This window comes from Benincasa hispida, chromosome 10, assembly GCF_027475165.1.
Source record: "Benincasa hispida cultivar pf3 chromosome 10, pf3_genome.v1.1, whole genome shotgun sequence".
NCBI lineage: Eukaryota > Viridiplantae > Streptophyta > Magnoliopsida > Cucurbitales > Cucurbitaceae > Benincasa > Benincasa hispida.
Window position 1 is genome coordinate 55,278,406 of NC_143487.1, and position 16,560 is coordinate 55,294,965.

The following is a 16,560-nucleotide window of genomic DNA, read 5'->3' on the forward strand; positions in this document are numbered from 1 at the left end:
AAAAGATAGCAAAATTTTAGAACTATCAATAGTAGACGTTGATAGATACTGATAGACTTTTATCGGTGTCTATTAGTGACATTGATAGACACTGATAGAAGTCTATCAGCGTCTATTATTGATAGTTCTAAATTTTTGTTATATCATGTAAATATTTTCAACAGTCTTACCATTTGAAATAATTTCCCTTTTTAACTTATAGTTAAAATTATTATTAATTCTTAGTTAGTTCATTTTTATCAATATATTAAATTATATTTATTATTTAATTAATTAGTATGTTAAATATATTTAAGATTATCGTGCTTAATTTCATAAATTAAATACTAACATAATATTTCTTCATAAAATTCCGATAACATTTCCCATTCATAATCAAACACAGTTATTTTTTATTTTTAAATATTTTATTCTAGACATTTTATTCTTAAACATCTATAAAACCTTAAATTAAATGACCATCTATTCTTCCTTGTCTTACTTCTTATAATAGTTCTTCGGTAACATTCAATGAATCACTTTGATACGTTTATTATTTGATTTTAAAGCATCTATTTGATATTTTATTACTTCATTTTGATACCTTTATTGTTTGATTTCACTCTTATAATTGGTATCAAGCCTTTGTTAATTTCAAAATATCTGAGTTACTTTTTTAATGTTTATCGAGCTTGAATGATTTCATTTATTTACTTAGAGCATATATGTTTCGATGATATAGTTTTAAGAAGTTATTACGGAAATAGTCAAAAATAACACTCTCAACTTTTCATCTTTCAAAACTAGTACGTTTTCTAAAATGTTATTAAATTAGTTTTTCTTGATGGATCTCAGGCGAGATTGAGATCGAGATTTAGTTAAAAAGTTTACTTTTTTCTAACTTATCATTGTTTTGACCCTTTTGCACATCTAGAAAGATTAAATGCCGAGATTCTAGTAATTAATATATCCAAATCTATCTTATACCAAATCTTATATATTTTCAAATTATCTTCAAATTCGGTTATCTTTACCAAATATTAGATTAAGTTCTTATGTAATTTTAAGCCAATTTCAGTTTCCACAATTTCTAAATTTTCAAATGAATTTACCAATTAGATTTTTTCTAATGAATGATTCCGTTTTGATTTTTAAATTATGGGACAGATTAAATTTTGCAAAAAAAATAAAACATGAAAAATATATAAAATCTCAATATTAATCTACCTGAGAATTCACCTATCTCGATATTAATCTGCTCGAGATTCATACTAAATATTTTTATATTTTTCATATTTTATCTTTTTTATAAAAAATAATCTTTTCAAAAATTTATAAATCAAAATCAATCATCTAAGATCCATCTAAAAAAGATTCATTTGAATAATTGGTAAACTGATTTGGAAATTAAAAATTAGGCTAAGTATTTTAAAATTTACATAACATTTTGATATAGTGTTTAGTAAAAATAATTGAAATTAGAGAAAATTTGAAAATATCTCAGAATTAGTATAAGATTTAGGAAGCATAAAATATTTTAGAAAAATTACTAAAATCTCAATATAATCTCTTTTAGATGTGCCAAGAAAGACCCAAAAGGAATGCTAGTTTTGTAATATAAAAACTTAAAAGGTGTATTTCTAACAATTTCCCAAATTATTATGTGGTTTGTTATAGAATGGTTATATTACAATAAGTGCTTTCATATTATTATTATTATTATTATTATTATTATTATTATTTAAGAAAATGCCTATTTTGAGTCTAATTTTCATTTGATGTTTAAACCTGCAAGGACTAGTACATAACATTTTAAAACCACTAAAAATAGACATTAAAAGTTTATTACCTAATAAGTTCGAAATATAGATTTTAACCAAAATTTTAAATAACACATTTTAGGTTCATTAATCCTACTTTGGACCCATTTCATTTTAAATAACATATATTTTAGGTTGAACCATCTTGATCCTACTTTGGACTCCATTTCTACTCTGGATAAATCATAAATTTGGTCCTTTAAAGTTAATTTTTTTAAATCAAAATTATTAAACTAATAATAACAATTACATGCTATAAAATATAGTGTGAATATAATTTCACAATTATAAACAGAGTGACAATGAAAACCAATCTTTTTTCTAGAAACAATCAATGATAAACTAATTGCATAAACTAATTTTAAGATTTCGAGCCAATAGAACAAAACTCAAAATACATAGTATTTAAAACTAAATTGTACCTAAGTTAAAAATCAATACCTCAAAAACATGAAACATGAAATAGGATGCAATGACAACATTATGGTTCAAGTCTCATTAGACAATATCATTGGCAGACCTGAGAAAGGATAATAATTAATAAACATATGAAACTTTATAAATAGACTTCTTGAAGCAAGTTCATATAAATGAACATGAGAATAACATGCAACTCCTGCACGACAGACATTAAATGTTAAAAGTTCTAAACGTCATGTATGTAGTAAGAGATTTACACGTAACAATACTGATCACAACCTACAAGCAGATTACTTTTTCAAAAAAAATAAGAATAAGAATAAGAAACCGAACTTTATGGAGAGAAATGAAACAAAATATAAAGGCATACGAAAAACAAGGCCACAAAAGAAGCCCTCAAAATGCCCAACCTATAAGAAGATGTTCGAAGTGCATTGCTCGTAGATCCTAGTGTGTAGAGGGGGATTGATATGAAATATTTCCATTCGAAGAAGTAAGAAGAAAACAACCAAAAGAGGAGGTCAGACAAAATACAAAAGTATATACATCATATTAACTTTTTTTTTTCCAAGAAAGAAGTTAAAGATCAGACTTACAAATAATAATCGATTCACAAACTAGAATGGAATATTTTACAGAACCTAATCCAATCTTAAGTAAACTTTTTTTTCCTTTTTCAATGTTTCACTCTGCCTTCCAACTTTTGGGAAACGAACAGTGCAAAAAATCAAGGAACGAGAAAAACCTTCACATGCATTATTTGTTACATTAGATGTACATGAAATTCTCATACATCTCCTCTTCAAAGAACCTCAGATGGCATTTAAGATTTTCAGATAAAAGAATTTACCCTCTTCCTGAATTCCCATGTCTCTGGCTTCTGAAATGGCTTAGAAGTGCTTGGGCCTGTGATTAGCCATATAGTTAGGTCTGAAAAAGGTTTCTAATAATTCACTAATCATTTCTTATGTAATCCCTACCCTCTAAAAAGATTCTAATCCGCCCCTAAGCCTTTACTATTGTTTCAAGGATAATTCACTAATCATTTCTTATGTAATCCCTACCCTCTAAAAAGATTCTAATCCGCCCCTAAGCCTTTACTATTGTTTCAAGGAGGTCCTGCCATTTACTCTGTTAACAAGTTTAATGCTTGCGCTACAAAATGCTCGAATTGGTCCACAATGGCCCTACTAGATAATCCTTAAATAATACAGTCAACATGCCAGGTAAACGCTAAACTAATAGCATTGATAGCAAAGGATCTATAGAGCACATAATGAAATCTTCTTGAGAACTTCTTGAAAGTTCAGAAGTATAGGAAATAGCTAAATATAAAACAAAAATTTGAAAGTTTAGGTCCTATTTGGTAACCATTTGATTTTTGGTTTTTAGTTTCTGAAAATTAAGCCTAAACATCGATCCCACCTCTAAATTTCTTATTTTATTATTTACTTTTTACCAATGTTTTTAAAAACCAAGTCAAATTTTGAAAATTAAAAAAAGTTCTTAAGAACTTGTTTTTGCTTTTGGAATTTGACTAAGAATTTGACTTTTTTACTTGAGAAAGATGGAAACCATTGTAAGACACTAGAGAATAATTGAGAGTAAATAAACTTAGTTTTCAAAAACTAAAAATTAAAAAGTTACCAAATGGGCCCTTGTAAGTCCATGAGAATCTTTTTAAAATAACGTGATTAAATGTATATAGCCTTGAAAGTTCAAGACTAACTGATAATTTCATAGGATATCAAACAGAAGACTAAGCAATAAGGACAGATGTGATGTACCTTTTCTTTGGCTCTAGCGGTGCCAGATTGAGACAATGCCACTAATGGTGGCACGGCTCCTTCTTGGAGCACCATACTGCAATGTCTATTGCTTGTTGTGCAAAGCTGCAACAATGCTGCTGCCGCATTTTCCTTTCCTCTCGCAGAACCCAACTCGACGACCTCAACCAGAACGGGAATTCCACCTTCCTGGCCAATTGCAGACCTACCCTCGGGAATAGTGGCAAGATTTGCCAACACAGCAACAGCCTTGTCAACCATTCCTGCTGCTGGGTCCATCAACTCCACAAGATGCCTCACAGCTCCAGCTTGTACAATTCTAGCTTTGTTCTCATGGAATATTGACAAATTAAACAGAGCTGTAGCTGCATCCTTTTTCCCCCTCGGAGTTCCGTTGCCCAATAATTCAACCAGAGGTCCTATTGCTCCAGACCTTCCAATTTTGACCTTGTTCTCTTCAATCACTGAGAGGCTAAAAAGAGTTGCTGCTGAGTTCTCCTTTGCTTCTGGGCTCCCAGTTTTAAGAACATGAATCAAAGGTTCAATGGAATTAGCCTGGGCTATGGCGGTTTTGTTATTATCATTGATGGATAAGTTTAGAAGTGCTGTCACAGCATTCTCCTGAATCTTCGAGTCTGCAGAGAGGAGCAAATCAACCAAATATTCAATGGCCCCACATTGAGCAATCACTATCCGGTTATCCATATTATGTTTGGCCAGCAGCCGCAATTCAGCTGTAGCACCTCTTAAAGTGTCAAGTGAACTGCTTTTTAATTCCTCTACCACCTTCTGAACTTGTGCTTCAATAGCAGAAAGATCCGGCCTTGTCTCATTAGCAGATGATGTAATTATTCTAGAGGCAAACCTCTCTGATGGCCGGAGCCACATCGTATTACCTCGAGACCTTGGGTCAGATAGTCTGGGTGGATGCTCTCGCTCTGGTTCTCTGTGGTTGGTAGTCAAGGTAGCAGAAGCCGAGGGCTCTGATTTACTCTCACCAGCAGCATCACTGCCATAACCTGTCAGATTCGTTGACAAATGTGTAGCTTCGTTGGCCTCCCCTGAAGTTCCTCGAGAGTGATTAGCATTTGAGACAGCACTAGAGGTGGAGGAAGTCCTGTTATGACTATGAGGTGCTTCGTCCTCACCACTGGTATTTGGAACATTGGTTCCAGATGGTGACGTAGATGGTTTAGCAACTGAATCGCAACCATTTTCTTCCAATTTGGCCATTTGATCTTCTGAACTTGAAAGCAATAGTCTACTAACATCAATCCCTCGTTCATCTCCAGCATTATTTGACAAGGAATCGTCAGAGAGAGAGTGGGAGAGCAAAGAACTTCCATCTCGATGGGTTCCAACAAGTGAGTTCAAGTTCTTTCCTGAACCTGCAGACCTGGTTGACTGAGGAGACATCGGTTGGTAGCCAGGAGAATGAGGAAAAAGGGGTTCTCGGTGGGTATCAGACTCAAAGCTCCCAACCAGGAGGGGCGAAAGTTGGTTTAAGTTCACTGACTTTGAGGGATCAGACAATTTCACGTTGTTTGTGTCACACCAGTTTGCAATCAGAGCCTTAACAGTGTAATTAGGTATAAGATTCGTGTGAACCAATGTCTGTCTAGTCTTCGGGCAAACATTGAGCCCTTGATCAATCCAATTTTTAATAAATACACGCTCATAGGTCTGCCCTGATGCTACAATAACTGGATCTGTCATTAATTCGAGAGAAAGAGGACAGCAGAAATCAGCAGGTATTGGTACAGGACTAGAACTTTGGGACTGCTTTATCATAATAAGTCGTTCATGCATACGGGTTACTAGAGCAATCATTTGATCAATGTCCTCGGCTTCTCCAGTATTTTCAGCTTGTTCTGCACTCTCTTTCAACTTTTCAAGGGCCACAGCCTCAATTAAGATCTCCTGATTTGATCTCAAGCTTAGGGAATCCGCAAGTTTCACCAAAACATCTGAGCTGGGAGCAATACCATCTACTTGATTCCTTATGGCATCTTTAATAACGGAAGATATTTCCTCCTTTCCAATATGCTTAATTTTTTGGACACAGTGCTGTAATAATTAGTCATGCAAATTATTTGTCATTGATGCTCAGTATTACACCTAAAACATAAATCCAACAGAAAAGAGGAAAAATAGAGGTTGTCCGTTTGTTGATTTTCACCTTCACAACATTTATACTCCATTGTAAAACGCAAGGGGAAAATGGTGAATGAAAAAGCTCTATCAATATCATGGAAAAAAAGTTGAAACCATAAATCTTAAATCAGTTGTTACCTCGAGAGATGTTGAACTCAATTCCTCCAGAAGATTTTCATTTGAAGACTGAAGAAGCTGGACTATATCCAAGCTAAATTTCCCAATCTTCAATATCAATGCTTCACTTTGCAATACCTTGGATCATACACCGAAAAGGGAAGGAGAAAGGGAGACAGACAGATTAGTGAAAAGATGCCAACGAATAATTATTTTTTTTTAAAGAATAGCCATACTACTATTGAGGAAAAAATTGAAAAATACAAAAAAAAGCCTACAAAAGGGAGTTGAACTACAAAAAAAAAAAGGGCTCGGAATCAGCAACCCATGTTCCTATTTGTGAGCATGATGTCAAACCATATAATAGTCCAAGGAGGTGCAAAACTGACAAAGCCATGGTAATGCTTCAAAATGTACCGTCAAGAATAAAAATCTTTTGGATTAATATGAATAAGTGTACTTGATAACCATTTTGCTTTCAATTTTTTAAATTGGTAAAAAAGGTGATTTGCACTACTTTTGTTTGTAGTAACAAAAAAAAACTACTATTTTTGTTTGTCTTTTAGTTTTAGAAATTGATATTAAATGTCAAAACCAAATAACAAGTTTATGACAAAAGTATGGGCCATCTCACCCATTCGCCTGGTTGAGTTGACCAAACAACACACATAAAAGAACTGTTTGATCTCCGTGTGATGGTTCAAGCCAAGTTTTCATCCAATCCTATCGAGGAAATCTTTGCTCTCATCATACCTAAGTTGACCATTCTTAAAGGAATGAATACGACAACGCACTTCACTCATTATTTAGACAGCCTACAACAACCTGACAGCGCAAATCTACTCAGTCAAACGGATGAATCCTTCAATGAATCACTTACAAGCAAGGAACTCTCTCTCACAAGTCCCAGCCCACTTCAAAATCTTCTTCAAGAGTTCTATCCAATTTGCAAAATACTACTCTATTAAGGATATTTCCACAGCAACCAAACTCTTATCTCTGAAACTAGAAGCCCACAAGCCATTTAAGGTGTGCATTTCTAGACTAGTAACACGAGTATGATATCAAAACTCTACAATTTTCTCTCTCCTTTACCAATATCTTCGGGCTTAGATCGTTAAAGTCACATGAAAACATCATATTGCTAGCTGCTACTATTTGACTCTAGAAGCGTTTTGGTATTTTGAAAGCTGCTGGATTCAATGATATTTGGCCTCAATAAAACCTTATTGTTAAAGCCCCGCTCGATAACTATTTACTTTTTTAAAAAAAAAATTGAACTTATAAACACTACTTTCACCTATTGATTTCTTTCTTTTGTTATGTACTTTTTAGGAGTTTTATATAAAAGTCAAGCCAAATTTTGAAAACTAAAAAAAAAAGAGTAGGTTTTGAAAACATATTTTTGTTTTATGAATTTGGATAAGAAATCAAATGTTTAAATAGGAAAGATGAAAATCATAGTAAAGAATTTGTAAGAAAACAAGCAAAATTTTCAATAATTAAAAAAAAATGGTTAATCATGGGAAAAAGAATACAAGTTACAAGACAAGACTGCTTTTTCAAAAATAGGTACTCAAAATAAAATCAATAGGGCCTAAACCTTAGAATTTCCATTTTTAAATGCTCCCAGTCAGTAGAGTGGCTTAGTTGATGAGAGAGATAAACTTACTCTTTAGGAAAATAATAATAATAATAATAATAAAGTTGAGGTATTCATCAAAAAAAGAAAAATAAGGATAATGTATAACTTACAAAGTAGGCTTTACTCGACAACGGTTGCCAATTTTCAAAGAGCACCCTTAGTTCATCCACTGAGTGATCAAGTTCTTCAAATGCCTGAGTAAGCTCTTTATCAGAAGCTATATCTGAATCAACAACAGCATTCAGTATTGGTCTCAATAGTTTCAAGACCCCTTCTATTTTCTGGTAGTACTTCAGAGTTGGTTGTAAATTTATGTAGTCAGATGATGAAAGTTGAAGAAATGATGATATATGTCTAAGAAGCAGTTTAAGTAACGATACCCCCATTGCACCTGCGTCAATATCATACTCAATCAAGATGAAAGAGAGGGAATGCATATATAAAGGGAGGGGGGGAAAGGATGGCAAATAATAGCCAAATCACAAAAATACTAAATAGAAACGAAGCATATATTAGAAATCTACAGAAAATAATAATAATAAATAAATAAAGATGAACTGCTTCCAAAAGAAAATTCATTTCTAGGGTTTAAAAGTTGAGAGTCCTTTAAAAGAGAGCTATAATGAAATCAAATCAAAGAACCAAACCTATGTGTAGAGAGCTTCTCTAGTAAATAAACATATAGCAGCTATTGCTCTTCTATATTACTAAACACACTCGGGTTCCATTGCAAGACAATCTTTTATTCCCAACTGGGTAAAAGTTATTCTTCATAATTCACCATCTAATAATGATTAAAAGTATGCAATAAAAAAAATTAAAGAAATAAATATAGAAGTTCAATAGAAAGATATGGATTTGAAAACTGCAAGAAAAAGGAAGGCAAAACTAAGCAAATAATTACAAAAGAGCTTCAAAACCGAAGTCCATAAAGAAACATTGAACTTAGCAAGGACCAAACATCATAATGTATTTGCTCTCAAGCCCTCTAAAGGCTTTATTGTTCCTCTCACCCCAAAAGACAAGACCCCACAAAATAGCACACACTTCCGCTTGCCACAAGAACTTTCCTTTCTCACTCTTCAAGGAACTGCTCGATCATCTCTCTAAAGTCACATTGTCTAGCTAAAAAATCCGAACCCATCAAAGAAACAAGTCCACATAGTATATGCAAAATCACAACTCCCAAGAAAATGATCACTCTGCAGCTTTCCTAGAACGGATACAGCACCACGTCCCAATCAAGAAAGCCATCCTCCTTGACACCTCCTTGACACCCTGTCTAAGCAGGGAAAACTTGCCAAATAAAGAACTTAACTTTCTTAGGGATTTTCATCCTCCACATTGAAGCATGAATTGAACCTCTTAAGGGAGAAGGGTCGACTAGACAAAGAAAAAAGAAATAACAAAAAAAGACTCCAAATTATTAGGGAACTACACACAGAAGTCCCTTCTCCCATCAGAATATTGAAATCCCCCAATAAAGAGAAAAGGGTAACAATATCCCTTGTTTCCCTATCAGATGACAATCGAAAAAACCCCAAAGTGGGGGCAAAATGAGCGGAAACATTAGTCACCAAAACATTCTTGATTGAAGACAAGCTAAAAAGATGGCAAGTTATCTATCAGAATAACAAAGCTAACCCTAATCTAAGCTAAAAATGAATGTGCAAGGAGGGAGGGGTACAAAATTTTTCATTAATTGAATGGAAAGAGAGTAGTGCTCCGAGATACAAAGATCAATTTGTATTCTACCGCATTTGTTTTCAAGATAACTTAAATCAATGATTTACAGAGACGAAGTCATCTATGATTTATGTCTATTGTTGATTTTCCCTAATTGTAAAATCGTAGTCAAATAATGATTGATGCTTACACTGGTAAATGCCAATCATTGGTGGATGTACACATCAAGATACGTTGAAACTTTTCAACATTTTTATTTGGGTTGAGTTTAAATTTGTCATATTTGTAAGTTTTAATTTTTTTTATATTTAAGCTCGTGCTAGATTTATTATTATTTTGGACTAAATTTCCATATAAGCAACTGTCCAATATTTTTATTAAGTACCCTAAAGCAATATAGATAAGAACAGACCCCTCCCTCTACCAAAAGACTCCCAAAATTCCCCATCCTCATGTGTGCATACTCATTCAACCTACACTTAGGGATTATCTGACGCGTTGAGTTGAGTTCATATATCTAGAGTTCATGTCTGTGGAGTTTATATGTCAGTGGAGTTCATATGTCTGTGTTTTTAGTATTTAGGTTGCTGAGTTCATATGTCAAGGGTATCTGGTGTAGTTTTTTTTAACATAAATAATCTATTTTTATGATTACTTTTGTTTGGAAACTTTTTTATCCAAATTCTACATATTTTTTTAATAACCTATAGATTGCACTTTATTTTATTGCTTTTAAGCACACAAGTATTGTTGGAAGTTTTGAGAAATGGGGTTTAGGGTTTACTTTTGGATCATGCATTTCAATTTTTTTTTTTAATTTAAACAATCATTTTACAAATTTGTACATGTGACGTTTCTAGGTAAGTCATTTTTATTTTAACACTTTTGATAACAACTTTTTAAAATAAAAACACTCAAGTGTCTTACAATGTTTTCTCAACGTGTTTTTACATACAAGTTTGTTTGATGATATCAGTGATTTTATTAATGTTAAATTACTATAAAGAACAACTATAAAAATACTATGAACTAAAATAAAAATAAAAACTGGAAATTCAACATTTTGACAAACGTACTTTTGTGTCAACAAATGTGTTTTTATTGACAATTTTGTGCATCAACTTAAATATAAACATTTCTTGTTGTTTAATATGTATTTTAAATTAATTGTTACTTTTAAGCTTTAAATTAAGGTTTTATTGATTGTTTTATTTCACGAACGTTAACAAACCAAAAAACTCGTGACAAAGCCCAATTTGTAGTAGTCATAATTTTAAATAATGGTCGTCAGGGTTGGTGGAGTGGCCACCAAAGTTGGCTGTCAACAATGGTGTGGATGTTATTGGAGTTGGCTGCAGGCGATGATAACCGGAGTTGGCTGTCGGAGTTGGCCATTGAAGGTGGCCGCCAAAGTTGGTCGTTGGAGGTGGTTGCCGGAGTTGAGCAACGAGGCATCAATGATGATGAGAGCTATATGCACTGTTGGTGGACATAGTATAAAATGTCGATGACATACGAAGTTGGCCTCCCAAACAATGAGTTGAGTTCATATCACAACTCATCTCATCTCATCTCCTCACCCCAGACACCCCTTTAATTACATTGGTCCAACCCGTATATTCCAAGCTAACAACCTTCTCATTGAACTAACCAGGTTTTCCCTTTCGTCAACCATCATAGCATGCTTGCTCATATTTGATAGGAGGCCAACCATCCGATATGAACAAAGGGCTTGTTGGTAGTTGTTTTCAATCTAGTTTCTAATTCTTCCTCTTCAAACTAAAAAATAAAATAAAATTCCAATCTATATTGACAAGGGTTATGAGAAAACAAACATAAATGTGGATACATATATGATACGATATAGCATAGTGATGCATCAATATTAAAAATCAAGACATGGACAGGCTGGAGACAACTTTTTTTAAAAAAAGGAATACAAGATGCTAAGTCAAAAGTTCATACTGTTTGGTCACTTAATTTTTTATGTTTGATCACGTAACTCCAAAGTGGCTTTGATGCATCTTCACAATTCCAGTCATCCGATGTAACCAATATAAATATCAAATAAGAACATCCTACTATTCATAGTTGTGGAGTCCATAAAGCTTTAAAAGCCAAAACAGCCTAACTAAGAAGACAAGCACCTAGAAATGTATAAACGTGCTAGAAAAAGCCACCAACTGATTTTCTCTCTCCCTCCCTCAGGACAAGATGGTCATTCTCCTACCCCACAACACACACATACACACACATTCACTTATCAACTTTTCCGCCCCAAAGTGCATCTCTAAAAATGTGGACAGTCTATGACATCCTCAGGAGTGATGCATGAAGCTTGGCGTAGGAAAAGGTTTTTGGTAGGAACTTAAGCACCTTGGAGAACCACACCCCAAAAGCTAGTTATTGGGATGGGAGAGCCAAGCCACTTAAGTACCACATTAGTCATCCCATTCTAACCAATGTGGGACAAAGGCATCCCATACTACCTTGGTTCCTAACAGTTTTTTCAATTGATACAGTGGTGAGGAATCCTCAAATGTATATAAAAGGTTTCTTAATCAAAGTCGCTAGAATTAAGCAATCAATCTAAAGATTCTAAACCTACATGGAAAGGTAATATTATAAAATATACCACTAAATAATCTTGGCAAGCTTGATTTTCTACACTCCTCCGAAAGTTGGATGGTATATGCTAAATCATTCCAAGCTTGGAAATTAATCCACCAAGATTGGTCCCATGCAAAGCCTTAGTCAATATGTTAACAACTTGCTGTTAAGGAGGCACATATCTCAAATCAATAGTATTTGTCTCAATCTTTTCACTGATGAGGTGACGATCTATCTCAACATGTTTCATTCGATCAGACATATCAGATTTCTGGCAATTCAAAGATAGATACGGGAGTTGGCTCAAAAAGGAGTAAATAAGAACTTCGGAGAATGGCCTTAAATGAGAGTAAGGAATGTAGTTCCAATTATGTGGTTCTAGGTCATAATGTACCCCTTGAATCATAGAGTTGAGGAAATACAGTTGACTTTCACAAAAGGTGACATGACATCCATGGTAAGAAAGATTTGGTAAGTTGGAGGATGATAACATTTGTATCCTTTCTTGTTTGGTGAGTATCCAAGAAATATGAATTTAATGGATCAAGCATTAAGTTTATTACAGTGCCGAGGATATATATGAACAAATGAAGTACATCCAAATAATTTTAACAGGAGTGCTTGCTTCACCTTGTTTGAGTTAAAAATCAATGATTTATATCTTCCTCCTCTTTCAAGCAAAGATCACGAACATACTGGGTCCACAACACCAGGAAGGTCACCGCCAACACCAGGAAGGTCACCTCCTTTGGAGCTTCTCCACAGGTGTTTACAAGCCCCCTCAAAACTGGAACCATACTTCAGAATATTAACAAGGAGGAGGCCACCATCTAGTTAATTGGAATTTTGATCCTCCTCTTGAAGATCAAGGACATCTTAGTACTGGGTGCAGTAGAGAGAGGACTGAGGAGTATGGCTCTTCTTTCCAAGTAGCTTTAGCGATGTTTTGAGGACTTCTAATTTAACTCCTCAAATTATTTCTGTAAGGAAATAATCTCCAGAAAATATAAGCCCCTATCTCAGAAGGAATATTTGGTAGCTATGACTGGTTCCCCAAGTATCCTCTTGCAACCAAAAAAAAAATCCACAGCCACAAACCTTTGTTCCTGTTCCTGAGGTCCTCACATTCCCAATACTCAACCCACTATTATCAATAGGCCAGACAGTATTCCCTTCTAACCAAGTGACTTGTGACCATCTAAAGTTGGCATCTCCCAAAACCCTTTATGTTCTTTCCCGTCTCCCTACCTTCCTCACAATAATCATAATGATGAGAAACATAGAAGAAAGTGGAAGATCAGAAAGGATAGCTTAAGGTAGAAAGAGCCTCTCTCCTAGAAAAGGGTGTGTCGCCAGTTGGAAAAGCTCAATTGAATCACTCACAAAATTGCAGCCCTTTCTTTTCAGCTTGGTCCTTTTTTTCTTTGTTACATTTTGGTAGGCTCCTTAATCTTGTTGGTCCGTCTTTTCTGGCTCGTTCTTGGCCTTTCAATATTCTTCCACTTCTTCTCAAAGAAACGACAGTTTGTTGGGAAACAAAATCACTCAGAAAATTCAAGTGGAAAAAGGAGATCAAGAAGGGGGTTACCACCAAAAGCATTCAACCCTTCATTAAGAATAGTATCCAATATGAGCTTCGAAATGAAGGAAGATTAAATTTTGGGATGATACTTGGATCTCCACTTAAGCCCACAGTATGTCCTTCTCTTCCCTTTATTCTATTGGACTATTGCTAATTTGAAGTCTTCATTGGACACCAAAAGATTGGATTCTTCAGCTGAAGAATACAACTTCTGCTTCACAAGACTCCAAGCTTATTAAACCCTTTACAGTTGAAGAAATTTGGATAGGAGAAAAGTTACTTGGCAAAAACAAAGCCCCAGGCCAGACAGTTTCACCACGGGATCCATTTTCCCCTTTCTTATTTTTGTTGATCAGTGGATGCTTCACGGTCTTGATAAAAAATGCTCGTTCTCAAGGACTTTATGGAGGCTTTGTGGTTGGCAGAAACAAAGTCCATGTGCCCCTATCACAATTTGTTGACAATACATTGGCATTCTGTAAGTATGATGATCAAACGTTTGAAGCTCTTTTGAAAACTATTGATTATTTAGTGGTGCTCAGGGAAAAAGATAAAATGGGAAAAATCAGTATTATTCGGCTCAATGTGGATGAATCTAAGCTTCAACATATTCTGCAACACTTAATTGTTAGGTGGAGGTCTTGCCTTTTCATTACCTCAGGCTTCTCCTTGGGGGTTATCCTAAAAGAACCACCTTCTAGGCTTCTAGCAGCCTATTATTGATAAGTTCCAGAAGCAAATCAATAGATGGAAAAGGTTCGCACTCTCAAGGGGAGGTCACCTTGCATTATGTAAGCCGGTGTTGGCCAATCTCCCAAATCTATTATGTCTATTTTCCCCATGTCTTCTTTGGTCGGCTTGGAATTTGTAATAACCCAACTTTCCATAGAACAAACCTTGGGTGTTACTATGCATCCAAGGTTTCGGAAAACATAAAATTTAACAATGTTTGATAAATAATCACAGAAATTCACTAATGCCTAATTAACCAAAAAAAAAAAAAAAAAAAAAAAAAAAAAAACACACCACAATGATGCAGAAGCTCATGACTAATCTGTTCCCATGGCTATGGCAATATCCTGTCAACCACCTCGAACGCCCTTGCCCTTGCCTTTGCCTGGGTGACAAACAAAGTGAAAATTTTGAGTATTACAAAAATATCGTAAGTAACCCCTAGTGAGGTCACCATGCACACATTCGAATGCATATGGCGTGGATACAAGAATACGTTATAACACCCGCATCACATAGACACATCACATAGATACGGTGCACATAACCGTTAGCATATAATATTTCATAAGACATGACACTTGTGTCACTCAAACATATCACACAGATACAGTGTACATAACTCATAGCAGTTAATATTTCATGAGATATGATGCCCGCATCACTCAGACATATCACACAGATACGGTGTACATATCCCATAACCCACACAAAGCTTGTACACTCGTGTCACACAAACCCGTCACACAGATTGTCAGTTTTCATGACATGCTGACGAACAATTATCAAAGATACATACAGTATCGCAATAAGATAACATATCAACACAATTCGGCATACAATGTTATTATACGCATAATCAACGGTTCTAAATCGATCATCAATTGACCACTTAACTCAATTTGAAACCAAAAACCATCGAGGTAAATTCTCTTTGACTTGTGGAAACCAAACGTCGAAACCCTAACAAAACATTAAGATTAATCCCAACCTCCAACATAAATAAACAACTTAAATCCATGATTAAGACCCAAAATCCAACGGGTAAAGTCACTTTGAAAGTGTTTAAATACTTACCCAAAAAGTCTTCGATCCAAAACACCCAATCTCCACCGAAATAAGGTTCAAACCTAAGCCAAACGCGAAGATTAAAAGCCAATACCCCAGCTACAGCAACCAATAACACATCAAGGGACTATAAGGCCTTAACACTTACCGAAATGTCACTCAAACGTCTTTCAATCTGCTGTACAGCCGCTATAATCTCCACCAAACTCCGAATCTAACCTCGAAACATCATGGGTAAATTATTATAAGTCAAACCATACCACCAAAAATCAAGATCAGATCGAAAGTACTCATAGATCACCAAAGTACTCGTAGATCACCAGAAACTTACTCCAACTGAACGCTGACCGACAGCTCGGTGACACCCAATGGCGGCGGGGTACCACGAGCGGCGGCGCTGATCTTGAAAGAGAGAGCACAGATTAAAAGAGAGAGAGAAAACCAAACTCCCAACCCTCCCACCGGCCGCGATCGGCGCCAAGCTGAGGAAGACGGCGGCGTTAAGGCGGACGAAGTGAGCGGCGGCGGAGTGGAGCTCGGAGGTGGGTCTTGGCCGGCTTGGCGTGAAGAAGAAAACGAAAACGAGGGGGGTTCAGCGCGTGAAGTAGAGAGAGAAAGAAGATAGATGGGAAGGCTGCGGCGCTTTTAAAATAAAATTATTAAAAAAAAAAAAAAAAAAAAAAAAAAAAAAAAACCTGCAGCTGACTTTTTTAATAAAAATCATCTCGGTCAAACTCTACCTTTGACCAGTTAAAAGTCATTCTTTGCCACTCCTCTTCAGCTCACACTTACCCAAATTAAACCTATCGACACAAATTAAACCATTTAACTTCTCAAAATAGCCCCAAAAATGATTTAATCCAAATTACACGATCAAGATTAAATTTAAATAAAACTTCAAATTATGAAAATTAACCACACAAAACAACACAGAGCATTATAAAATTAAAATATTTTGAA

The 16,560-nt window shown here is 34.8% G+C and overlaps 1 protein-coding gene across 4 annotated transcripts; it reads right to left on the minus strand.

Moving 5' to 3' along the window:
• Positions 1–2,743: 2,743 nt before the first annotated feature.
• Positions 2,744–16,242, minus strand: LOC120087810 (U-box domain-containing protein 4). Of its 4 annotated transcripts, none has more exons than XM_039044715.2 (8): positions 15,932–16,242; positions 15,749–15,814; positions 15,610–15,662; positions 14,827–14,917; positions 8,033–8,313; positions 6,299–6,415; positions 4,007–6,073; positions 2,744–3,125 (listed from the first exon to the last, which is right to left on the minus strand). In XM_039044715.2, the coding sequence occupies exons 5-8, from the start codon at positions 8,306–8,308 to the stop codon at positions 3,066–3,068; spliced, it is 2,520 nt and encodes an 839-aa protein (XP_038900643.1). In that variant the 5' UTR covers positions 8,309–8,313; positions 14,827–14,917; positions 15,610–15,662; positions 15,749–15,814; positions 15,932–16,242; the 3' UTR covers positions 2,744–3,065. The 4 variants fall into 4 exon arrangements, with proteins under 4 accessions (XP_038900643.1, XP_038900645.1, XP_038900646.1 ...); XM_039044717.2 differs by having other exon boundaries at positions 15,921–16,236; XM_039044718.2 differs by lacking the exon at positions 15,610–15,662 and having other exon boundaries at positions 15,932–16,218.
• Between the last annotated feature and the right edge of the window lie 318 nt (positions 16,243–16,560).

What these genes read in the sequence shown, in the direction of transcription:
- LOC120087810 (XM_039044715.2), bottom strand. Translation starts at nt 8,308, where the DNA reads ATGGGGGTATCGTTACTTAAACTGCTTCTTAGACATATATCATCATTT. An exon ending in TGAGTTCAACATCTCTCGAG is followed by an intron (nt 6,074 to 6,298) that starts GTAACAACTGAT and finishes TAATTATTACAG; the next exon opens with CACTGTGTCCAAAAAATTAA. An exon ending in CCGCTAGAGCCAAAGAAAAG is followed by an intron (nt 3,126 to 4,006) that starts GTACATCACATC and finishes GGCTAATCACAG; the next exon opens with GCCCAAGCACTTCTAAGCCA.